The following is a 25,957-nucleotide window of genomic DNA, read 5'->3' as shown; positions in this document are numbered from 1 at the left end:
ACTGTTGTTTAAATTAAATTTACCTTGGTTCACATGATTTACGGGCAATGAGCCCATATATTTTATCTAGTGCGCACTTGAAAACGGATCCGGGTTAACGACGATAAAAAACAGAAAACAAAAGACAATTGCGTATGAACAAGTTTATGGCTCACACGTGCAGGTCAAGTTGGTTTTTCAAGTATGACTAGCAAAGTTTACGTAGAGTCAAGTTTGGGCCCCCGTATCTCATGCTAGAATGGGCCTGATCTGGTTCTGTGCTTTGCACAATTTTATCTGGCCTTTATTAAAAAAAATAATAATAACAAGATTATCTAGCCTTTCTCAGAACCCTGAACAAGTCTTCTATGCTAAACGGGCAACTAAAATTCATCTAAGATCAATTTTAATGTGCATATGCATTACAGAAAAATTATCATTTACAAAATGGAACCAACAATTTTTTCATATTCGGCGTTCAAACTCTGAATGTTCTCTGCATCCACCGCTCGCTCTGACCGCAATGCCGAAGAGATCTTTTCCCTATTCTCCTTCTTCATTTCAGCCTCACTAAGCTTCTGGCAGAGTTGGCTGATTTCCTCATCGCCAAGTTTGCCTTCTTCGACAATTTTTAATATCTTACTTTCCTTTTCCATGTAGTCTTTCTGGAGGTCCTCGAGCTTTTGCTTCTTCAACTTAAGTTGGGCCAGAGCTTCTTCAACTTTATCAACATCAAACCCGTGAGGTTTGAACGTATCCAGAGTTCTCAAAATACTTTCAATTGCAGAGATTATTAAAACTTACAACAAGACCAATTGCAGATCCCTCGCGGAGTACTTCTTCCTGTTCTTTTAAAGGCTGGAAGTGCGGCTTACGTTTTATCTTCATATAGGCTTTACCGGAACAGATACTTTCCCATAAGGGAGAACGCTTAACAAATGGAATAGTCTCCTCACTCTCCATAGAATCGGTGCTCACAAAAGCAGCTGTTCCAACATCTCCACCATCCTCATTCTCCATAGAATCAGTGCTCAAAATCGCAGCTCTTCCAACTTCTTCACCTTCATCATTTAACTCAGCACATTGATTCAGATCAGGGACATCTCCTGGATCATATAACAGTAACATAAATAATAAGCTACCATATCAGATTATTATCAGAACTGGAGTTCAGAGAGTCAGCTTACTAGGACCATCCGTATTCGGAAGATCAGAAGACCTCACGGTATTCCCATGGTCAGATGGAGTTCCATTATCATCTTGTATGTCAACGGGCAAAGTTCCTGAAAACAACAACAATACTTTATATAACCAATATAATAGCGCTAGTCGAAAATTACAGATAGTTAAAGATGAAAATTATATTTGCTCACTTGAATCATCCGAACCAATTGGAAGTCGTGCGTTATAGCACATTGATAGAGTTTGATTATCATCCAGAACACTATCTCCATTGATCATCATATAATCATATTTCGCATTATCAATTTCATGGGAGTATGCAGGATTGGGAATAACTGCATAACACAAAGTAGACAACAGGAAAAGAAAATTATAAAAGATCTTATTTTAGTGAATGTCGGATGAAATCCTGCAAAATCGAACTTACAAGTTAATCTGATCAACAGTCATCGAATTTCTTGCCTAATATTCATGATTAATCCACTGCTATTCTTGTCAACTTATACGAAAATACTTAACTTTAACTAGATAATTCAAATTTCAGAAGTACATGCAGAGTTTCAAATAATTAGGTTCGCCGAACGAAAACTCCCCATTACCTAACATGTCATCGAGCTGGACAAAAATATAAAACCAAATTCTTGGAGAAGACTGGTAAGAAATTCAGAAGAGAACACATTTATCTAAACTAGATATCTATTAAGCAAGTTAATCATTTCTAATCTTAAATGTTTGACCACCACAAAAGAAAACCTATGAAGCATATATTTTCAATGTTTATTAATACAACTTGCTGGTGCATGGAAAGTAAAAGCATATTGCATTAAATCACGAAATGAATTGCGGGTAATTAGATTTCCACAAAACAAGACTATTAGTGATTACAGATTTTTACTCGACATCTTTCAGCAATTAAGAAGCACACAAGAAATTTACTTTCAAAGTATGGCCCTGCATTTTCTACTAACATAAACCAAGTTCCAGGGCATACCTTGATATTGTGTTGCATCTGCCTGGCCCTCAAGCATAGGGGTCTTTTCTGTTTTTCTCAGCATACCATTGTGTCTTTTCACTCCATTTCTAGGTTGTTTACGACATGACACTGGGGCCACTACAAGGTCCTTACCAGAGGGGTGACAATCACCAATTTTTGGTATTTCATCCCCTTCACAGGAATCTTTCATATCCACGTTCGCTCCTGTGCTTCTCTCACCTACAGATAATTAGTTCAACATACTCTTAACAAAGAATATCTTCAAATTCTATACATATATGTATATATGCGTGCACGTGTGTGTATATGATGGTAGGAGATCTTTCACCAAACCTATATGTTTCTTTGGTCTTCCCCTCTTTTTCCCGGAACCTTTCTTTACTTTCTCAACATTATTTTTTTTAGCAGACCAATGTTCCCCTGCAAGACACAAATTCACTGTCAACAATCTCTTCAACATAAACCCCAGTTTTATCCTTCTTTTAATACCATTATTCAAGGTTGTAGGAACTTGTATATATTTACGACATGACACTGGGGCCACTATAAGGTCCTTACCAGAGGGATGAAAATCACCAATTTTTGGTATTTCATCCCCTACACAGGAATCTTTCATATCTACGTTCGCTCCTGTGCTTCTCTCACCTACAGATAATTAGTTCAACATACTCTTAACAAAAAATATCTTCAAATTCTATACATATATGTATATATGTGTGCACATGTGTGTATATGGTGGTAGGAGATCTTTCACCAAACCTATATGTTTCTTTGGTCTTCCCCTCTTTTTCCCAGAACCTTTTTTTACTTTCTCAACACTAATTTTTTTAGCAGACGAATGTTCCCCTGCAAGACACAAATTCACTGTCAACAATCTCTTCAACATGAACCCCAGTATTATCCTTCTTTTAATACCATTATTCAAGGTTGTACTGAACTTGTATATATTTACTATTATGTTATCAAGTGATATGTTTATACCTGAGGAAGCAGGACAATTCCCAGACTCGGACTGTAATTCTTCAGCCATCGTCTCCAATCTGTTTGAATTTGCAGTCTGCCTACTGAGCATCTTAGCTATGTAGTTAATCTGTAACATTATAATGCAGACTTCCTAGTGAGCTTCTAAGTATTTAGTCTAAAGTCTAGACACAAAAATCAAAGGAATAGGATGGAATAACTTGGTAATTACTACAACTCAAATGATCTTTGTTTTCAATTTTAGATAGCAGAGTGGGTGCGGTTTGAGTTAAATTTGCAAGGGAAATGTCAAGCATTTATTGTGCTCCACAGTAACATAAAAAGGCAGTCAATGTTGCTCGTGTCTTCACCAATTTTCCAACGATGACCCTGTAAAAAGTATTTTAAATGATCCCCCCCCCCTCTTGCTTCCTCCATCTCCATGTATCTTACTTGATGTAAAATATGTTAAGACAGGATCAGACCAAACAGATTAAAGAAACATCAACATTCAACCATCAACCGTATTTGTGCTAACCACTAGTTTACAAATTGTAATTGATGACTTATTACTAATTCTATTTCTAGAACACTTAAACCTTTCCGCAATAAAAAAAGGTGTTCTGTTAATAAGCACTGTATATTTACACAAAGGGCATAAGGCAAACATTCTACAGCAGCTTCTCCCATTTTCCATGAACCCAGTCACAATTAAGCAAACAATTTGCAAATAAGAAAGGGGGGGAGGGGGATGGGGTTGTATGAACTTATTAAAATGTTTATATATTAATACTTGCCACTTACATGTGTATTATATCAAGAGAAACAATTTAACTTAAGTAATAACATTTCCACATGATCATTTTCTAACCCTTGGCCAGTTTAAAAGCCACGGAGAACAATGAGCACTTTAGAAACATCGAGACAGAATTATTTAAAAAAAACCATAAAAAAGGAGTGCCTTCACGGATTCGAAGCCAAAAACTACATAAAAAGATTAAAGTTCGGTTCACCTCAATTACTATACGTTTTTTATATCACATTATTATTTATTCATTTTTCAAAATGAAGAGATACTATGAAATGTGCTAATCTATCACATTTTATCTTTAATTTATGATACTTACACAGAACTTTAATCTTTGATTTACTATGATAAAGACTAGTGTTTGCTTTACTTTTCCTGCTTTCAGGGATTTCCTTTTTCCTTACAAGTCTCTAATGGTTCATGAATCACAATCCCATCAATACGGTGATACTAATATTATATACATTGTAAACCATATAAAGCGATAAGCAGTTTCGATGCTTCCACTAAATCATTTTAGGCTTTGAAGAAGTGGAAAGTGGAAATGAAGGATGTCATGTAATTGAGCAAATCCAAAATATAAGTGTTCACTTTGTGCTGTTATAGGCAAATGTGCTCTTACTGATGATCTAGAGCCCCAAAATCAGAATATTTTTATTAAAAAATTCAAACTAAAGCAGATTCCATACAAAAAGTAAACTTGGTTATAGAAGTTTATAATTTGCCACATCTACGATGATAATAAATTGTACCTCAAAGTCTAGAAACCACCATTATATCTGAGATAAAAACAAACAAAATCATTCCATCCACCACTGTTGAGATTAAACGAGACCCTAGCAAACTTGACTATAAACTTATAACTCATCAACCCCAATATATATACAATATCAAAAATGAATCTATATAAGAAGAAATCACATTTCAAAATTCAACAAAATCATAAATGAATCAATTTTGAAGGTCAAAATGTCCAGATCTAAGTGTGGATTAATTGGATGCAAAATCAGAAATAATATTGTCATTAGGTATATGTAACGATGGTTAAGGAAATATATGATACACATATCAGACGTACACCAAGTAAATCATACATATTTCAGGTAAATTGAATATATGCTAATTACATTTATGTTTATAACGTGAAAAGAAAAAGGACATAACTAATTAACTGAGTTATGGAGATAATCACTAGATTTGTTAATAACTTACTTAAATCAACGAGGAAGATGAAGCAAGAGGCTGAACACAGCGAAAAGCGGCGGGAAGAGGCTAGAAGATGCAATGACAAAACAAGACTGAAACCCAATCTTGAGTTAGGGTTTTCCTTTTTCTAATGATGTATTACAAACTTGGGCCGAAATTTAGTTTTGAATTTGGGCTTTTATTTGGATTCTAAATATTCATGCCTCAACTACGATTTGTCAGCGCTATGCCTCTCATTTTACACACTAAAATATGGCCCTCAGTAAGGCTCATAGGGTTACCCAGTTGACTCGAGTCATACATCACAGCTCCTCTTGAAAACACTAATACGGCACCAAACTATCTGCAAGAAACCAATTCACTTCGTCGCTGACACTTGACCGATGATTTCTTCCTCAAACCCTAGCCTTGATACCAATTTGCTAAGTTGTTTAAAATGGTTTTGACATTGACGTTGTTAAAACACATTAACAAACATAAAAATATACAACTCAACTGAATGTAACACAAAAATGGTGCCACACACCATACACTCCTAGATTATCACCTCATTCTGATATAAAACCCTGGTTTACTACATGTCTTTATTTTAGCGTACTTGTTTCATGGTTTTTAAAGTGTATGATATGCATATGTTTATTATGAATTTTGTCACAATATAAAAGTTAATTTATTATGAATTTTTAAAGTGGATTTTTAATTGATAAGTTATAATATTTACTCGCAGGAATCATCTGATTAAAGAAGGAGATTGCACCTTAAAGAGGAATTTTTCTGAAAATCTTGCACAGTCTTTACAGTTTAAGCTTTTCGGAAGGCCAATTAAGACGTTTCAACAGCCCACAAAATTCTTCTGAAAAAATATTTAATTTAGAAGTGCTCTAGCTATTATAATCCGAACGGAAAAACCAGGGCAGAGGGCCACAATTGTTTTTCGAAAAATTCTTGTTTCTGCATTAAAATATTGAATTGACTATTTTATAGAGATATATAAAGGCTCATCATGCCTAATTTGCATTTGGATAATATATTATAAGAATAGCCGCGAAAAAGAACTCAAGCATTGAAGATGTTCAAATGTGCTTTCAAACTAGTTTTTTTTTGCTAATCTTTTGGACTTCTCTGCTTCATCTCGATCACATATGCGTATGTGTTAACTATTTTGGATTATTTTAAAATTGCTTTGAGAATTTATATAATCTAAATTCTACAAATTTGAAATATTGTGAAACCCCGTTATAAGATTGTTGGAGTTTTGTTATAAAGGGATAACTAGAGTTCTAAGTATACTACATTGTGGTGTTTAATTTAATTCATTCTTTAAAAAATTTAGTATAGTTAGTAGTTAAATTAGTTTTTATACTGTGAGGTTATAATAACTTTAAATCTTGAGTGACGTATGATTGAATCATTTAATTTTAATTTTGTTACCTTGCATAGCCCTGCAAATTGGTGCTTAATCTTCTTCTCACACTTGAGTGATATAATTAATGCTACTTAAATTTATAAAATTAACTTATATCTTATGCATGAGGTCTTTTAACATGTTATTATTTGTATTAAATAGATATATTAATAAATTTTATTTGTTAATAATTCTTCTAACCATGTTTTAAATATTATTTAATACGAAGCATAGAAATATTATTATATTGTTAATAATAATATACTCCCTCTGTCCCTTTTTAGGTGTCATAATTGACTTTTGTGCAGTCAAATTGACTAAAATTTGACTGAAGATTATTAATATTTTATAATGGAGTAAAATGAAAAAATTACATCATTGGAAAGAACATTTAATCTATTTTATTACATAATTTTCAGTTTTTAATATAATGTAAGAGTAACTTTTAAACTTTGGTAAAAAAATTAGTTACTTTGACCATTAAAAAAAGGAAATGTGATAACTAAAAATGGATAGGACGGAGTATGTGTTAACTTGTATTTTTGTATATATATAGATACATTATAATATTGTTATTAAATATCTTCTGATGGTTTGTATTTTTATTTTTATTTTAAGTTAAATTTAAATATCATAATACCAAGAGAAACCTCTAAACAAAAAATCTTCGGCTAATAAAGTGCGACTTTGTTATATTATCCACCACTACTAAGGGAAAATAATTATCATTTCCTTTACTCATAGATAAAATACATCAGTATCTTTTAGGTAGTATATACTTAGCTAGTTAAATCTGGACCCTCATTATAAAGGTCATAAATTCAAACACCAAATATTGGTGTTTTATAACCAAAGTGTTTGATTAACATTTGTGACTAATGCTATATTTAGTCCTTGAGGAGTGACGATAAATCGTACTGCTACTATGCGTACTTGCACACCTCTATATTCTGGTACTTTTATTTAAAATTAATTTTACATAATAGTCTACAGATATCCCTGATTGTATGCACCAAAACAATTTATAACCTGAAACACTTTGAACTTCTACTTGAGAGGACTATTAATTTTCCTAATTTAAATAATAATGTACTACATAAATTTTTTTAAGTCGAATTAATATTTTTAACTTTCATATATATAATAATCATATTAAGATTTTTAACATATACAACCATTTGGGCCAATCTAAGTAAATAATGAAAAACTAAATTTTCTACATTTTTTTGAGTTTATGGATTAAATTTATATTTAACAATGCAGTCAACGTCTTAAAAAAAAATAATCACACAATCTTGATTTAAAATCAACCAAATACCTGATAACTCCTTTGACGGGTCTATGATTGCTTCCTCTACCATTTTAATAGTTGTCATCAATGGAAGTAACTTCCTCCTTTGGTACATGTTAGGATTGCAGAACTTGAATTGATCGGGTATACATTTATCCAGTAAATGGGCATTATTAGTGAAACAACGGAGCTTTTGATAATGAGTAACATTGGCTCTGGATTCCAAAAATAAATATATCCGGTCTTATCATCAATCACGCATATCCATTGTTTAGGAAGCGAATGATCCTTTGGAACATACCGTATACCACCGGTTAGTAGTATGAATGACAAATTATTATTCAGGATCCTGTAATATATATACACATATGCATAATATTGAATAGAGATGTATTAACCATAACAAGGCTTACGAACCTTGAAAAGGTCCTATCTCCGGAAAGCATGACGTTATTAACCCAAACCCGATACCATTGCAAACATGCAACTAAGATTCAAAACTAGATAAAGTAAACAAATGTACGGAAAATTTAGGTCATACGAGTATATTACACTAACTTAATAAGACATATTACACTAGGTTAATACTTTTCAGATTAAACACATCATATTAAATACTTTAATCAAAACTAATAGGTAATAGGAAAAGTTAGTACAAGACTTCCTTGAAAGACAAAGCAGAGTGTCGAGCAAAGGGCAAAGAGTTTATTAGAGAGTATATCAATTACTATATTACACATGTTAACAACAGACCAAGGATTTCCTCTACACTAATAAGCAATTATACATAATCTACATAATCTGGTCTGAGCAGCTTAGTGTAAAAGGTTCTCATTTCAGATATCTGTGCAATGAACAATAGTTGTGAGGCTTTATAATTTTATCGAGATAAGTGGAGTCCAAGAGAAATAAACAAAACAACACAGATTTTTCAAGAGATTATCAACCACAACTAACCATGCCAATTGCCAAGACGCATATGACCAAGTTCGTTTTACTTTACTGTTCATATATGAGCTTAGCAAGTGTGTCATCTAAGAATTTAATATTTCTTTTTAACATTTTTATTAGATAACTCCATGCTCCAATTATGGAGCCAGTTGCTCTTTTTGATCAAGCAAAAAACAATAAATCGTCTCAATGCATCAAAAATTGGATTAGTGGGCTCCAGGGGTGGGGAGATGGGAGGTAATGCAGAGCTTTTTCATAAGGGTTAAGGGGCAAAAACACCTGTCTGGTATAGGTTTAGAATAAAATAAATTCCTTGTGGTTAAAAAGGGACTGAATACACCCTTATTTTCATATTTGTGGAGCAAAAAAGCCCTAATATACGGAGAAGTTAACAGACGTTAAAAAATTTGAACTTGTTAATTACGAAAAATATGTTTATTTGTTAGGATTTGTCGATGTATCAGATATCTGACCCAATTCGATCCGTTCCGAAGCTAAATAAACTACTATGGATTCTTCAAAAAAGATCCTACCCGTTAATGATCCGATCGGAGAATGGTCTAATCAAGGGTCAGATCAGATAACTAGTGGACATGGATTTAGGATGATACAATCCGCTAACGACCTGATCCGAGTATATTATATTTATTTTATATTATATATATATAATATAGTAATTTAAATTATATAAAACATACATTAAATTTTATATAAATAATATATTTGAAATTTATATTTGAATTTGTCAATGTGTGTATGTCATATTTTTAACTTTTAATTTGAAGAAAAAAAACTATTTTTAACTAAAGTTATTTAAAAATAAATATATTTTAACTAAAAAAATTAAAAAGATATGCTCCTACATTATGCTCCATACAACATGTTATTTTCGCCTCCTGTTATCCATATATATAGATTTGAATAATTTCTCGGCAATATCCATTTAAACTTAAAAATCTGGATCAATTTATTTTGTATGTTTACATCTTCTCCTGTGTGTGTTATTTCGGGTTCATATTATTATTTACCACTGTAACAAAAACACAAGTCCACTTCCGAGTCACTCTATAGTAAAAAAGTAAAATTAGTCAAAAACACTAAAGAACAACAATATCAATCAGGTGTATGTATTGGTTCCCACATACAATGAATTAATATAAACAAAAAAGAAGATAATTAGGAATCAAATATTTATATGACCCACAAAAAATATATTTATATTAAAGAAAAGAAAAAACTCATGTCTACTAATTATTTACTTCATGAGATTCAGGGATGGGAGTTTGAACGTTTTGTGTACTATATGTGTAAATTGCTATGAAGTATCATGTATAAATACATATATACGTAAAAAAAATTAATGTTAGTTAAAAACCATAACAGAGAGGGGTTTTTTGCTCCATAAATCTAATAGTAGGGGTGTATTTGCTCCATTATTAATCACAAGGGTATATTTAATCCTAAGTCTAAACCGTAGGGGTGTTATTGCCACTTGACCCTTTTCTTAAATGTTTTATTCTTAAAAATGGTTTTCTTTGCTATTTTTTTATCTCTAGTTTCTTAGTTGTGGGTGAGGCATTCATTTATGTCGGGGAAGGATTAGGAGCTATCACACAACCGATCTTACTTCGGTAATGACTCGTGAAGGCCTTTGGATATTACGTGACTTGGTTTTGTAGGAGGTAGGTACAGTAGAGGCGTCGTTTTGATCATAATTTAAATCAAGATAATTAGATTATAAGAATAACTCCACTATTTACTAAACAACCTTCAATATTGGTCAACGTCACATGCAGGATGTATGACACTTATAATGCACTATTTGGAACTCATTTATTATATATCTAGATTTTTATGTGTAGATTTTTAAGAGAATAAATTACGTATCTAAATAGGTAGCCAACAAATTTAAAGCCGAAACATCTTATTATCTTATGTCATTGGTGGGCAGGATGCACAATCAAAGAGATGCCGGTCACTTTTTGCTATTTTTTAGTGGGTTGATTTTCAACATAAGTAAGTTAAATTTTTATAAGCTGTATCATTATTAAATCTGTAAACAATGCATAATATAAATAATTACCTTTATTCAAAATCATTTCCTATCCACACTTGACTATGAAACTGGACTCTATATATTTACTTATACTGCCACTTTCTGCACATAACCTTGCTTTGGTAAGTAGATACATCCTTTGATGTTCATCTCTGAATATGCTACTCCTCATTGTTGAGATTGGTTATGCTATCAGCTAGCCTTATCTTGATGAAACAAATAGCATTCCACACATGAGACAACTAATCCCAAGACGAGGAAGGGAAACGACTTGATTTTAAAGAAAAAAATACTCAAAAGATTCATGACTGAATGAGAAAATCATTTGTAACCACCATTCTTAACCACCCTAAAGAAAAACTATTTTTCTCCGACAAAATAAGCAGAACAAGCACCAGCCCACGTCTGGTTTTCACATATTTGTTGAGACCCAAGAAAAAAATGTCCCTCTTTCAGACATTGCGTCGAACATCTTGGGGTCAAAAGCAAATGAGGGCGCACTGTACTGTACAGCCTGATGCTCTGTAATCGCAGAGTCATTTAGTACGGTTATTTTAGCTAATATTTTAAAATATTTTTTTAATTTTATTAATTAATAAATTATTTTTATAATTTTAAGTGTAGATTTGTTCCTCACGTTTTTTCAACTTTTCTTCTCAAACAGTTTTATTGTTTTAACCTTCCGTGTTTAATTGTTTTCTTTGTTTCAAAATCATTTTTACCAAAATTAGATCCCAACATAAAAAATGAAGTAAAATTAATAAATTTTCACGTCTTTTCCTATAATTAATTAACTATTATTTTTTTGATACTTAAGTGTTCATTTAACAAAGTAATTTTTGTTATCGGATATTTTATTGTTTCTTTTTTCATTGTTAATACAACATGCTTGTTCTTGTTAGTTGATATATGTAGTGTTTAGAAAAGAAGAAAAAAAGAAAAATGATTTTGGGACAAACTAACATTTAATTGTTATCTATTAATGAATTCAAATTATTAGCATTTTCATATTATTTAACAATTTTTGTTAATTAGATTAAATAAATCTTATTTCAAATCTCAAATATATTTGTCTAGTTCATGCCATTTATTTTTTAAAAATTTAAAAAAATAGTTTTAAATTGTTACAACTATATTATATTAAAGTTAAACCTTAATAGGATCCGGACCAAGAAAGTTTATTATTTTATCGGGATTAAAAATTATTTTGAAAAATATTATTTTAGCGAGATTATTAATTTATTAATTATTAGGTTTGACTGTGTGTGCTATATAGCTATCGCACAAGCACAATTTTTACAATTAAAATGAAAAATAAAGCAACAACAATGTGAACAGCAAAACTAAATGATGCATTTTGTACCGCAAAAGAAAGGGCGTTAAAGCCGGACTAAGCAGCATAGTATAAACCAAAAGCATTAAAAAATCTATAATGCCTGACACCAGCAAACCCGTGCAAGGGTGCCAAGATCAAGATATCAGGGGAGGGGGAGGAGAAGTCTCACCACAACGGGATTTGAGGCAGCTTAGGCGGGGGGAGGGGAATTGGAGTCCGCAACTGAACCGGGATTCTCCTCCGTCATCTCGAGGAAGTGATCGGCGAAATGGCAAAAGTCAGCATTTGGGTTCCGGACCAGCACCTCTTTAGCACAAGTAAAGCCCTTTTGAAGGACCTTCAAGCAATGTCACCAACTCACCAAACTCCTCCGAGGCTTTATATGACGCGATGACCTCAGAATCCATGGAGACCTGCAAGAGCTGGTCATTTAGTCTTTTAATCACTTTCTCCAAGGACGAGACCTCTTCGACCTTGGCAATCATAGAGGCTTCCGCCAAGTCACACTGCTCCTCGATCTCCCCGATCATGCCCTTTAGCTCGGAAACTAAACCCTGAAGCCTCCTTACCTCCGCATCTGCTGCATCCTTTTCCCTTTCGAGAGCATCAGCCCGACACTTCTCCTCCCACAGCTGCATCTCCAAGTCAATGCCCCGAGCAATGTAGCCATTGACCTGGGAAACCAACTGCAAGACAGATAAAAAAACACATGAAAAAATCCAAGCATAATTCTGAACTAATTTACCAAGGAAAAAAAAATCAGAACTCAAGAACTCACCGAACCCATAGCCCTCTGCACATCAATGGCATGGGTCTTGTAGTCGTACCTCTTCATCAGCTCCTCTTCATCCTGGGTACTGACATGGGACAAGTCATTCCGACGAGCAACCCCAAAGAGATAACCGACCTTTTTTGTGCCTGAGCCACTAGCATCACCACCACCCGACCCGCTAGCTGCCACCACAAAGGTTGGAGACTGGGATCGGGAAACCTGCGATCTGGCCGCCGCATAATCCCTAAAATTTGACGCAGCAAGATTTGTCTGAGCACCCGCAACATTTACCGGACTCCGCCCCCGCCCCCCCCCCCCCCCCCGGATATCAGGATCTCTGCTCCAGAGGCGACTCCATTACCAACCAGCTCCAAAGTGCCGTCATCACTCAGGTTAATCAGTGAGCTGTGGCCTTCTGTTCGGCTCTTCTTCCGAACCGGCTCCTCTATGTCCCCTCGAACAGTAGCAGGGATCGCATTAATAGTCTCCAACTTATTCGTCAACCTCTTGTTTCTGCTGAAGGTCTAGTTTTGCTCCATATTCTCGCACTGGATAACTGCAAAAGAAGACATAACCTCGGTAAAAAGTAACACTAGATAAAAAAATGTTTGTACAAGCTATAAGTACACACATGTCAAGCAAGTAAAAGAAAGAAAAATTTTTAAGCAGTGAAACTAGTTTTCACAACTTTAATCTTTAATTTACTATGACATAAACTAGTGTTCATTTAACTTCTCCTGCTTTTAAGGATTATCCTTTTCCTTGAAAGTCTCTAGGGGTCTACAGATCACAATTTCATCAATATGGGTGATATATGTTGTAATCATATAAAGTGAAAACCAGCTTTGAGGCTTCTACTAAATAATTTTAGGCTTAGAAGATGTGGAAATGTAGGATGTTGTGTAATTGTTCAAATCCAAAATATGAGTGTTCAGTTTGTGCTGAAACAGGCAAATGTCCTCTTTACTGATGATGTGCTGCTGAACCAAAATTGCTCAAGTTATTAAAAGGATCTAAAGCCGCAAAATCAGAATTTTATTATATAAAAAGAATCAAACTGAAGCAGATTACACACAGAAAGTAAGACCTTGGTAATAGAAGTTCATAATTTGCAACATCTATGATGATAATAAACAGTAGTTGAAGTCAACAAACCACCATTACATCTGAGATAAAAACAAACATAATTATTCCATCTACCACTATCGAGATTAAACGGAGACCCTAGCAAACTTGAGTATGAACTTATAAGTCATCAACCCAAATATATATATACACTATCAGAAATGTATCAGAAGAAATCAAATTTCAAAATTCAACAAAATCAGAAATGAAATCAATTTTGAAGGTGAAAATGCAGATCTAAGTTTAGATTATCTGGACACAAAATCAAAAATAATCTTGTCATTTAGGTATATGTAACGATTGTTAAGGAAATATATGATACACATATCAGAAATACACAAAGTAAATCATACATATACCAGGAGAATCAAATATATACTAACTGCATTTATGTCTTTAATGTGAAAAAAAGACATAATTGATTAACAGAGTTATGGAGATAATCACTGAATTTGTTAATACCTTGCTTGAACCAAGTAGGAAGATGAAGCAAGAGGCAGAACGCAGCAACAAGCAGAAAGCGGCGGAAAGAAGCTAGAAGATGCAAGAAAGAGACTGAAACCAATCTTGAGTTAGGTTTTTTTCCTTTATTAATGATTTCTTACAATTTTGGGCTTCCATTTGGGCTTAAATTTAATTTTGACTCTGGGCTTTTATTTTATTTTAGATATTCGTGCCTCGACCACGCCTCACGAGCGCTACGCCTCCAGTTCAACACACTGAGATATGCCCCTCATTGAGCCCCATCGTGTCACCCAGTTGACTCAAGTCATACATCACCAAACTATGAGCAGCACTGCTTCCAACACCAAACTATCTGCAAGAAACCAATTCACTTCGTCGCTGACATTTAACCAATGATTTCTTCCTCAAACCCTAGGTCTTGATACCAATTTGTTAGGTTATTGAAATCATTTCCACATTGACGACGTCATAACACAATAACAAACATAAAAAAAATACTGTATAACTCAACTGATTGTAACACAAAAATGGAGCCACACACTCTACAATCCTAAATAATCACCTCACTCTGATATAAAACCCCCGTGCACCCTTTTCTATACATTTCTTTATTTTTTGTATACATGGCTGTTTGAGTGTGTAATATGCATACGTTTATTATGAATCTTCTAACGATATACAAGATCTATTGAATTAGATTAGATATTTTATTGATAAGCTATAATACTTCTTGCAGGAATCATCTGATAAAGAAGGAATGCAGATTGCAGCTTAAAGAGCAAATTTTCTGGATAACTTGCACAGTCTTTACAGTTTAGGCTTTCTGAAAGGCCAATTCAGACATTTCAACAGCCCACAGAAAGCTTATGAAAAATCTCTAATTTAAGAGCGGTCTAGCTATCAAAATCTGAACGGAACAATCAGGACACAAAGCCAAAAAGTCGGCTACAAATTTCTTTTTTGAAAATTATACTCTTGTCTTTGCATTAAAATATTGAATTGATTATTTTATAGAGACATGCAAAGGATTATCATACCTAGTTTGAGTAGAGCAATACATTATAAGAACTCAAGCATTGAAGACATTCAATTATGTCTTCAAACTAGCTTCATTTCTATTATCTTTTAGAATTATCAAGTTCATCATGATCACATATCTTGGCTATTTTTGGATTATTTTGAAATTGTTTTGAGAATTTAATTATGAACTAAATTCTATAAAGTTGGAATACTGTGAAACACTATTATGAGATTATTGGAGTTCTGTTATATAGGGATAACTAGAGTTATGTTATTAAGTATTACACGTGGCGTTTTAGTGAGTTCATTCTAAAAATTTGTTAGTGTAGTTAGTAGTTGAATTAATTATTATACCGAGAGGTTATAGTTACTTTAACATTGAGCTTGAGTGGTGTATGATTTAATCTGGTGCTTAATTTTATTTTCATATTTTAGTGACATGAATATTTGATACTTAAATTTATAAAATAGCTTTTTTCCCTTGCGATGCGGGAGCCACAAGGTCCTTTTAATATGCTATTATTTGTATATTAATAAAAAAAAATTACAAATTTTATTTGTTTTAATTCTTCTAACTATGTTTTAAATATTATTTAATGTGAAGCTTAGATATATTACTATCATTCTATAATATTAGTTAAATCTAGAAGCTCGTTAAAAAAAGGTTATTAATTAATAAACCAAAAAAATTGTTATAACCAAACTAAGAAGCAGGGACACTTGGGGCTTGTCACATGCAGAGTCCCCGTATCGGACACACGGATTCTTCCACGATACTAGTCTGAAATTTTATCTTCAGAAATTGTAGTCAAAATCTATTTTAGCACACTACATTCACAAAATTACGTATCCACGTCTCTTAGTTACAACAAAAGTATCGATTATCGTATTCATTTTTGCATAAACTAAAAGATTACTTGTATTTTGGTATTTTAGATTAATAAATGCTGCATTTGTTTCATTTTTTGTACAATTTTTGGTTTTGTTAGTAGGTTTTATTATGTTTAACGTGAAATATATATATATATATATGGGCCTTTTTTCAAGAGACAACCCTCTTATATAGAGAACCGTAGAGAACCCTTGATTCTATTATAGAATTTCATCAAATTCGTTGCTAATGTAGAATAATAATTATATTTAAATATAATAAAACGTTTAACAATTGAAATTTGAAAAAAAAAATTGATTTTAAATTTAATTATATTGTGGAATAATTTTGGATAAGTGTGATTAAACTGTGATTCTACTACAGAGCTACTTTAAACTATTTCATCAAATTTCAATAATATCTTAAATAAAAAAAATTGTGCAACTTCGTTTTTAATTTGGTAATTAAAATTTGTAACTGTATATGATGAAAAATAAATAAATTATGTATTTTATATTTTTTAAATAATGGTTCTCTACGGACCTCTATCTAAGGGAGCCCTCCATGGATTGCCACCCATATTTATATATATATATGAATTTTTTGTTTATTTTTCCCGTATCCGCCCGCACCCGTATCACCGTATTATAATATTTGTCGAATTCCCGTATCACCGCACTACGCACTAGTACTAACGCACCCGTGTCCTTGCTTCCTAGAACCAAAGTGTTTGATGAACATGTGTGATTAATGTTGTATGTAGTCCTTGAGTAGTGACGATAAATCATACTTGCTACCATACTTGCACACCTCTAGATTTTGGTGTTTTTGCTAACAATCCATTATATAAATTACCTTGATTCAAAATCATGTTCAGTCCGCATGGAACTGGACCCTACATATATAACTATACTATCACTCTCTTAACATAACCTTGCTTTGGTAAATAGATACATCCTCTGATGGTCATCTCTGAATATGCTATTCCTCGTTGAGACGGGTTATGCTATCACCTAGCCTTTTCTTGATGAACCAAGAGTGGTACTAAAGTTCGACCTACCATACTCACATCCTCTAGTCCAATGTAACCATACTCGTAACCTGGTTATAGTTTCCCTAGATGTGTCAAGGAGCGCAACAACACTATTGATATTTGATACTTACCAGTAATAGTGATCTGGACATTTAAATAAATAAGTGTTGTTACGGTCTTAATATTAGTCTTCAAAAAATCAGTAGACTGCAGACCATATGCTAATTCAGCCACAATTTGTAAACACGAGGTTCCCCCTATCAAGTGAAACAAATGGCATTACACACATGGCACGACTAATCCCAAGACGAGGAAGGGAAATGACTTGATTTTCAATAAAGGATACTTCAAAAGATTCATGACAAAATGAGAAAATCATAGTCTAACATCAACATGCAAGATGTCAGGAGGTTAAAACTGTTAAAATTTAGAAAGGTATGCACTATTGATTTCTGGTTGATAATACGTAAAGTCTTTGCGAGTTGGATTTAATAGCAAGAATTAGGGAGTTGTCAAAGTAAAACGACAGTTTAAGAAGGAAAATAAAGTTAAAAAATAATAATATTATACCTGTCCAACCAAACATCTAGAGACTACTCTGCTTTCTCAACACATAATTTTCATTGTTTTGAAAGGTTTGGCACAGCTGCTAATAGGATGTTCAACTGAATGTTAATTGTTAATACTAGTAGTCTCTAGTAGTAGTCTAATCAAGTCAAACTATAAATAGTCTTTTAGTAGACCTTTTGTAATTCAATTCAGTTACAATATTCTGTAATCATTTCTATTTTTCCTCTCAGCTAAAATGTAGACTTACAGTCTTGTGCGTATACAATTCTGTTACAGTTTCATCTACTTTCTTGATCTTCATTGCTTTAATGGAGATTTGTTAACTTCAATAAACTCTAGATGGTATCAGAGCTATTCCGCATATACTTCTCGTTTATTTTCTTGTGATTGATTGATTTTCGATCTGTTCTCATTTTTTCTTTTCGATCTTATTCTTACGATCTCGATCTCTCTCAGATTTTATCTTCTCAATCGATCTCGATCCCTATCTCTCTCTCAATATTTCTCAATCTTTGATTGATTGATCTCTCTCAATCTTTCTCGATTACTTTGAATTGATCTTATACGATCGATTCACTTATCTGTGATTCTAATGGCTTCTGCACGACATCAATCGTATGCCAATGCCGTGTCAGGTGATCATTCTCATCGTCCTACCAATACTACTACACAAGTAAGTGATTCAGATCCTCTTTCTTCAAACACAGATGATGTATCCAGTATAAATGTCAATATGCATCCATTATTTCTGCACAATAATGATCAGCCTGGTATGATTTTGATATCTAAGAAGCTTACTGGATCTGATAACTTTGCTAGCTGGAAACGTTCTTTACAAATAGCACTTTCTGCTAAGAATAAACTTGTCATTTTAACTGGTGATTTTGTTGCTCCTGCTGTTGATTCTTCGCTTTTTCCGCACTGGAAACGAGTTAATGATATGGTAATTACTTGGATTCTTAACACTGTATCGGATGATATTAGCAATAGCATGAATTATATGGACAGCGCCATTGATGTTTGGAATGCGCTTAATGATCGTTTCTCGATTGTTAGTGGTCACAAGTTCTATGAAACGCAAAAAGAATTATTCAAGTTAGAACAGGGCAATGATTCCATTGAGTTTTACTTTCACAAGCTTAAAGGTCTATGGGATGAGTTACGTGCTTTAGAACCAGTTGTTAAGTGCACTTGTGGTGCCACTAAAAACTGGGAAGAACAGCTAGAAAAGAAGAGGCTAATTCAATTCCTTATGGGCTTACATACAAGCTATACTACAGCTAGAGGAAATTTGCTTATGATGAACCCTTGGCCTTCTGTTAATCAAGCCTATATGCTGCTTAAACAAGAAGAGAGGCAACGTCAAGTTCATACTACATCTTCTCCACTGGCTATGATGGTTAGCTTGCCCAAACAACATTTTCAGCATCAAAATAAGCCTTCTAGTTCTGGCTCTTTGGAATGTAGCTATTGCCATGGTAAAAACCACACACGAGATAAATGTTTCAAGTTGATAGGATATCCTTTGGATCATCCTTATCACCCTAATAACAAAGGCAAGAAAAGGCCCTTTAATAAGCCTACTGGAGTTTTTTCTAATCCCCAGACTTCACAGCCTCATAAATCTGATCATGCTATGCACATCAGTACATCTTCTGGAAGTTCTGATTCTAGTTCTTCTCTTCATCCAACAGCTGCATCAGAGAGTTCCTCTAATTTGAATTCTCAGATGGCTGTTCTGCAGCAACAAATGAATACACTAATGCAGTGTTTTTTTAAGAATGGTACTGGTCCTCAATCTTCAGTCTCTTCCATACCTTTTGCATATGGACACAATGTGGCAGGTACAACATTCTCTTTGACTTCTATTTCTGATTTATCAAGCAATGTGTGGATACTTGATACTGGAGCTACCAATCACATGAGTTGTGACAGTAAAGCAATGCATGACATTAAGGCTTTGCCGGAACCAATTTCAGTTAACTTTCCAAATGGAGAGACTTCTGTTGTCACTCATTCAGGATCTGTTATGCTAAAGCCAATTACCACTGTTATTCATGATGTTCTCTTAGTTCCTTCTTTCAAGTTTAATTTGCTTTCTATTAGCAAATTGGCTTCACAGACTAATTCTCACATTTACTTTACTACCAACGAGTGTGTTATGCAGGACCAGTCCCAGACCAGTCCCAGACCAGTCCCAGACCAGTCCTCAGATTCTTGGTAAACTTGATGGAGGGTTATATCAGCTTCAAAATCAACCTGGTAATTCTTCCACTTCATCTACTTCTTTTCCTGCTGCTTTGTCTATTGCTGCAGCATCTATACCTTTGTTATGGCATCAAAGGTTGGGTCATGTCCCTAGTCGAATTATGTCAAAAATACCATTGTTGTCAGGATTAAAATCTGATTCTCATAAACTGTCTTGTGATACTTGCCCTTTAGCTAAGCAAAGCAAACTTCCATTTCCAATCAGTCATTCTTATTCTGATTTCATCTTTGATCTTGTGCATTGTGATTTATGGGGACCTTATCGCACCTCAACTTGCAATGGTTGCAAGTATTTTCTTACAATCCTAGATGACAATTCTAGAGCCTTATGGACAATTCTTCTACCTACTAAACAACACGCTGTTCAGGCTTTACAGGATTTTCATTTTTATGTTCAAAATCAGTTTAAGCGTTCTATTAAGTGCATTCGTTCAGATAATGGTCGAGAGTTTGTAAACTCAGAATTGTCTTCTTTTTTCTCTAAACATGGAATTATTCATCAAACTTCTTGCCCATATACCCCCCAACAAAATGGTAAAATTGAAAGAAGACATCGAAATCTTCTTGAAATGACTCGAGCACTCTTATTTCAAAGTAAACTTTCTACCATTTTATGGGGAGGCTGTTTACTTACCTCTACCTATTTGATAAATCGATTGCCAAACTCCAAGTTGAATTTTGATACTCCTTATGCCAAATTATTCAAAGAACCACCTGATTATGGTCATTTAAAGGCGTTTGGTTGTCTTGCCTATATGTCACTTCATTCAGGTGATAAGTTGGCTGCTCGTGCCCTTAAAACAATTTTCATCGGTTATCCATCCCATCAAAAAGGTTATAAGCTGTATGATCCTATCACATCAACTATTCATGTTTCCAGACATGTAATTTTTGACGAAACTCAATTTCCTTCCATTCAGCCTTCTGTATCTTCCCCCATTTTCATCCCTCCTCATCCAGTTTGTCATGAATTTGACACTCCTGTTCATGAAATTCATCTTTCATTACAAAATTCTAATGATTCTTCATTACCTACCCTCACTACTCCTGATTCAATCTCTCCTGATTTCCCTGCTCAGCCTACTCCTGATTCAGTTTCTACTGATTTACCCGGTACATTACCATCTGTCATGCCCAGTGTTCCAGCCCCTCGTGTATCTTTACGCAGAAAAATCCAGCCTTCTTGGTTTAAAGATTATACAGTTTCTTCTATTACCACTTCTGCTAATAACTGCATTTCTGCAACTTCAGTCCTGCAAGATTGTCCAATTGATGCAACTAAATATGGTTTTAGTCTTTATTCTAAAATTCCTAGCACAATTTATTCATGTGTTGTCAGTAAAGATGTTGTTAAGGAACCTTACAACTATAACCAAGCTATAACTGATTCTCGTTGGATTGAGGCTATGTCAAAGGAATTACTTGCTTTAGAGTCAAACAATACATGGACTCTCATGCCTTTACTGCAGAATAAAAAGGTTGTGGGTTGTCGTTGGGTTTACAGAGTCAAGTACTTAGCTAATGGTGTTATTGATAAATTCAAGGCCCGTTTGGTGGCCAAAGGCTACACCCAAACTGCAGGGGAGGATTATCACAACACTTTTGCACCCGTAGCCAAAATGGTTACTGTTAGGACCATTCTTTCTATTGCTTCAGCTAAGTCTTGGCCTGTGCATCAACTTGATGTAAATAACGCTTTTTTACATGGCGATTTACCCGAGGAAGTGTACATGGAACTTCCACAGGGCCATCCTCAGTATAATTTTGCTGTACCTCTTGTATGTCGTCTCAATAAAAGCATCTACGGTTTAAAACAAGCTTCCAGGTTATGGTTTGAGAAACTAGGAGCAGCTTTACTTACTTTCGGTTTCAAACAAACAACTGCAGATTACTCCCTGTTTACCTTTAATCGTCATGATATTTTTGTCATAGTTTTGGTCTATGTTGACGATATTCTTTTGACTGGTACATGTTCCGAGACTATCTCCCAAGTCAAAGTTTTTCTTGATCAGTCTTTTACTATAAAAGATTTAGGTTTAGTGAAGTATTATCTGGGATTAGAAGTAACTCGTTCTGATTCTGGAATTTTTCTTCACCAACATAAATTCATCCATGACTTGTTAGTGGATGCTGGTCTTGAAGATAGTAAACCTCTATCTCTTCCTGTGGACACTAATGTCAAATTATCTTTAGATGAAGGTCTTCCTTTAGATAATCCTTCAGTTTACCGGAAATACGTGGGTAAATTGTTATATCTCACTGTTTCACGACCTGACATTGCTTATATTGTTCATCACTTAAGTCAGTTTTTACAAGTCCCCAGGGTCCCTCATTTATTGGCTGTGCAAAGGGTTCTTAGATACCTTAAAGGCACTTCTTTTCAGGGATTATTCTTCCCTGCAACTTCAAATTTGCAACTGCAGGCTTTCTGTGATGGTGATTGGGCTAATTGCCCTGATTCAAGTCGAAGTGTATCTGGTTTTTGTATACTACTTGGTACTTCTTTAGTGAACTGGCATTTAAAAAACAAAGAGTTGTTTCTAAATCTACTGCTGAGTCTGAATTACGTGCACTGGCTGATACTGCTTGTGATCTCTCTTGGATGCACTTGTTGCTCAAAGAATTACTTATTCCTCAGTCTTATCCAACTGTGATATACAGCGACAGTCAGGTTGCTCTTGATATTGCAGCAGATCCTGTCTTTCATCCGAAAACTAAGCATTTTGCCATTGAATGTCATTTTGTCAGGGAACAAGTACAAATGAAGTTAATTCAGCCGGTATACGTGCCTAGTGCTTATCAACTTGCTGACATTCTAACTAAGGGATTGTCTCGTTCAGCTCATTGGAATCTGCTTTCCAGAATGAACGTGTTGTCTTCTTCATCACATTCCAATCTGAAGGAGGAGTGTTAATACTAGTAGTCTCTAGTAGTAGTCTAATCAAGTCAAACTATAAATAGTCTTTTAGTAGACCTTTTGTAATTCAATTCAGTTACAATATTCTGTAATCATTTCTATTTTTCCTCTCAGCTAAAATGTAGACTTACAGTCTTGTGCGCATACAATTCTGTTACAGTTTCATCTACTTTCTTGATCTTCATTGCTTTAATGGAGATTTGTTAACTTCAATAAACTCTAGATTAATATCGTTTGACAACCGTGTCACCGTGTCAATAAGAGGCAGCTACACAATTGTTGTTTAATAGCTGTGTCTCGTGTCAATTAGAGGCAGGTAACACAATTATTGTTTGATAGCTGTGTCAATATTGATGACAATTACACAATTGCTGTTACGATGGTCTTAGATGTTACTTACGGTGTAATCATATGTTGTGTTTGGTAAATGTTATGGTATTGTAAGATATTTATCTCCCAAAATGCATTCCTAGCTAGGGAAAAAGTGCCTCTGCCGAGTTCATATTAGCTTTATCTCTAATAAACTTGTACTATCTTGTATCATATACTATCTTAATCTCTAATAAAAGATTATGAGACGAAAATTGCAAAACTACAAATGCAGAAAAGAACCTCACGGTGATGAGAAAGCCGGTTGTGAAGAAAATGTAGACTTAAGTTCAGTCTTCAAAATATGCCCTTGCAAACTCTCAACACTTTCTTGAAAATCGACAAAATCAAACTCAACATTTCCAGTGTATCCTCTTGTACTTTCCTCTTGTTTCATCACTTCCACCACATCATCATCAGACTCCATAATCCATTCTTGACAACGATATTAACATAATCCATTCTTCCACCATATAAAACTTCACGTCATATTTCGTCATAAAGAAAAACTATTTCTCTCCAACAAAATAAGCACAACAAGCCACTAGCCCACGTCTTGTTTTCGCATATTTTTTAAGACCCATGAAAAGAAATGACCTGAAAACTCAAATAAAAAATGAATAGGTATTGCGAGCTGTAATTTTTGCAAACATCTCTCTTTCAGATATTTCATCGAACAAGTGGAGGTCAGAAGTGAGTGAGGGCCGTGCGGTACCCTCTGATGCTCTGTATTACTGTATATTTTTCTTTGGAAAATGTCAGGGTTACCAAATTGGTTCCCAAAAAAGTTAAAAAATATAGAGTTTTATTGGCTATATGAAAATGGACCCCTGTATTTACATCAATAAAATCATTTAATACTACCACATCAGCCATGACACGTCATTTTGTAACAATTTTTTGTAAAAAGACTCTAGCATTACTCTTTTTCTTTTTTAACGGGGAGTAAATGCTTTTTTTATTAATATCGTCCGGGTTCTAACCATGGTTGTAAAAAATTATATTTTTAATATAAAAAATTCTTGAATGTAACAAATATAATTTGTTTTAAAAACATGTTATAAATATATGAAAACCACAAAATGATTGCTAAAGATAATGAAGAAAATTACTAGATTACTAGAATAATGGGTCTGGTTGGCGTCCTCCACTTAAGCTACTTATTACTAACTTATAAACCGTAAGTACTTATCGACGCCACTCAAGTTATAAACTAAATTTATAACTTATAAATTGATAAGTTGAATGTTAGTGTTAACGTACTTTCTCTCAACTTATTTTCATTTTCCGGTTTTTCCTTATTAATTTAACTTTAAAAATATATGTTTGTAAATATTATTCAAATTTAAAATTCATGAATTGAGATAATTATATTTAAAAATTGTTTATTTTAATTCATTTAAGTAAAAAAATTCCGACTTTTAAGTAAAATTATTCAAACACTTACGTAACTTATAAGTATCCATCTACTTATGACTTATAAATCACTTATTCATTTTAAGTTATAAGTTACTTGATTTAAAATTTTTCACACGGGCACAATAATTAAAAGAGTTTATAATTTTAAACATATTAAACATTTATGAAAATCATGAAAAGATTGCAAAAGATAATGAAGGAAAAATAAAAAAACAGAAAACATAAAGTGATAAAAATTAAAAAAAGAGAATTATAAGACACAATGAGGTAAAATTTAAATTGGTATTGGGGTGGGAATGTAAAATATACTACTATGATTATATCGAAAAGTTTTAGGGCATTTGTTCATAGATAATATAAATGAAATCATCTTTACATTACAATGGATGTACAATATTTTCTTGAATATAGATAATTTCTAAAATCATCTTCAACCATCATCTTTTATTCGCTAAAAATTCTTATATGTCACTCAAATATAGATATTAGGTAAAAAATAACAGCCATCACCTGTTAGCAAAAAAAATTAGATATATGATATTCTATATTTGATTTGTTGAATATGTGCGTCAGGCTATATCTTTCACGTCACATTTAGTCCATATTTAAACCTAAATATACACATTAATACATACATATATTTATATAATATTTAATACATAAATATTAAAATTATTATTTTATATATAATATTTTTAATTTATGTAATATTAAGTGTGAAAATATTGTTCTCTTATTAACAAAATTTATTGATTATTTTTAACAAACAAACAAACAATATATATATATAATACAATATATATTAGTAACTTTTCATTAAATATATTTTTATTATATTTATATGTTATTATATTTTCAGTTGTAATAATTATTAAATTACAATTATATATTTTTTAATGTATTGAATTAAGTATTAACTAAGTTTATTTTATTATTTAAAGTTTATATATATATACATAT

At 33.2% G+C, this 25,957-nt stretch overlaps 3 protein-coding genes across 6 annotated transcripts; 1 reads left to right on the top strand and 2 right to left on the bottom strand.

Annotated features, from left to right (window-relative positions):
• Positions 1-289: 289 nt before the first annotated feature.
• On the bottom strand, positions 290-8,792 carry LOC141667057 (uncharacterized). Of its 3 annotated transcripts, XM_074473397.1 has the most exons (9): positions 7,853-8,792; positions 3,137-3,245; positions 2,915-3,001; positions 2,714-2,800; positions 2,489-2,575; positions 2,153-2,374; positions 1,353-1,496; positions 1,167-1,280; positions 290-1,085 (listed from the first exon to the last, which is right to left on the bottom strand). In XM_074473397.1, exons 2-9 carry the CDS (start codon positions 3,225-3,227, stop codon positions 757-759), a joined length of 1,161 nt encoding a protein of 386 aa, XP_074329498.1. In that variant the 5' UTR covers positions 3,228-3,245; positions 7,853-8,792; the 3' UTR covers positions 290-756. The 3 variants fall into 3 exon arrangements, with proteins under 3 accessions (XP_074329498.1, XP_074329496.1, XP_074329497.1); XM_074473395.1 differs by lacking the exon at positions 7,853-8,792 and having other exon boundaries at positions 3,137-3,427; XM_074473396.1 differs by lacking the exon at positions 7,853-8,792 and having other exon boundaries at positions 1,167-1,262; positions 3,137-3,423.
• A 3,418-nt stretch (positions 8,793-12,210) lies between these two features.
• On the bottom strand, positions 12,211-14,787 carry LOC141668425 (uncharacterized). Its single transcript, XM_074475311.1, has 3 exons — positions 14,528-14,787; positions 12,947-13,496; positions 12,211-12,854 (listed from the first exon to the last, which is right to left on the bottom strand). Exons 2-3 carry the CDS (start codon positions 13,001-13,003, stop codon positions 12,477-12,479), a joined length of 435 nt encoding a protein of 144 aa, XP_074331412.1. The 5' UTR covers positions 13,004-13,496; positions 14,528-14,787; the 3' UTR covers positions 12,211-12,476.
• A 3,308-nt stretch (positions 14,788-18,095) lies between these two features.
• LOC141668424 (uncharacterized) lies at positions 18,096-23,845 on the top strand. Of its 2 annotated transcripts, none has more exons than XM_074475309.1 (3): positions 18,096-19,868; positions 20,192-20,286; positions 23,041-23,845. In XM_074475309.1, the coding sequence occupies exons 1-3, from the start codon at positions 18,617-18,619 to the stop codon at positions 23,083-23,085; spliced, it is 1,392 nt and encodes a 463-aa protein (XP_074331410.1). In that variant the 5' UTR covers positions 18,096-18,616; the 3' UTR covers positions 23,086-23,845. The 2 variants fall into 2 exon arrangements, with proteins under 2 accessions (XP_074331410.1, XP_074331411.1); XM_074475310.1 differs by having other exon boundaries at positions 18,096-19,869; positions 20,204-20,286; positions 23,041-23,095.
• Positions 23,846-25,957: the final 2,112 nt, after the last annotated feature.

The sequence above is a fragment of the Apium graveolens genome, chromosome 6, assembly GCF_009905375.1.
Source record: "Apium graveolens cultivar Ventura chromosome 6, ASM990537v1, whole genome shotgun sequence".
Classification (NCBI taxonomy): Eukaryota; Viridiplantae; Streptophyta; class Magnoliopsida; order Apiales; family Apiaceae; genus Apium; species Apium graveolens.
Note: the sequence above shows the minus strand (reverse complement) of the source record. Positions and strands in the feature narration are given on the sequence as shown.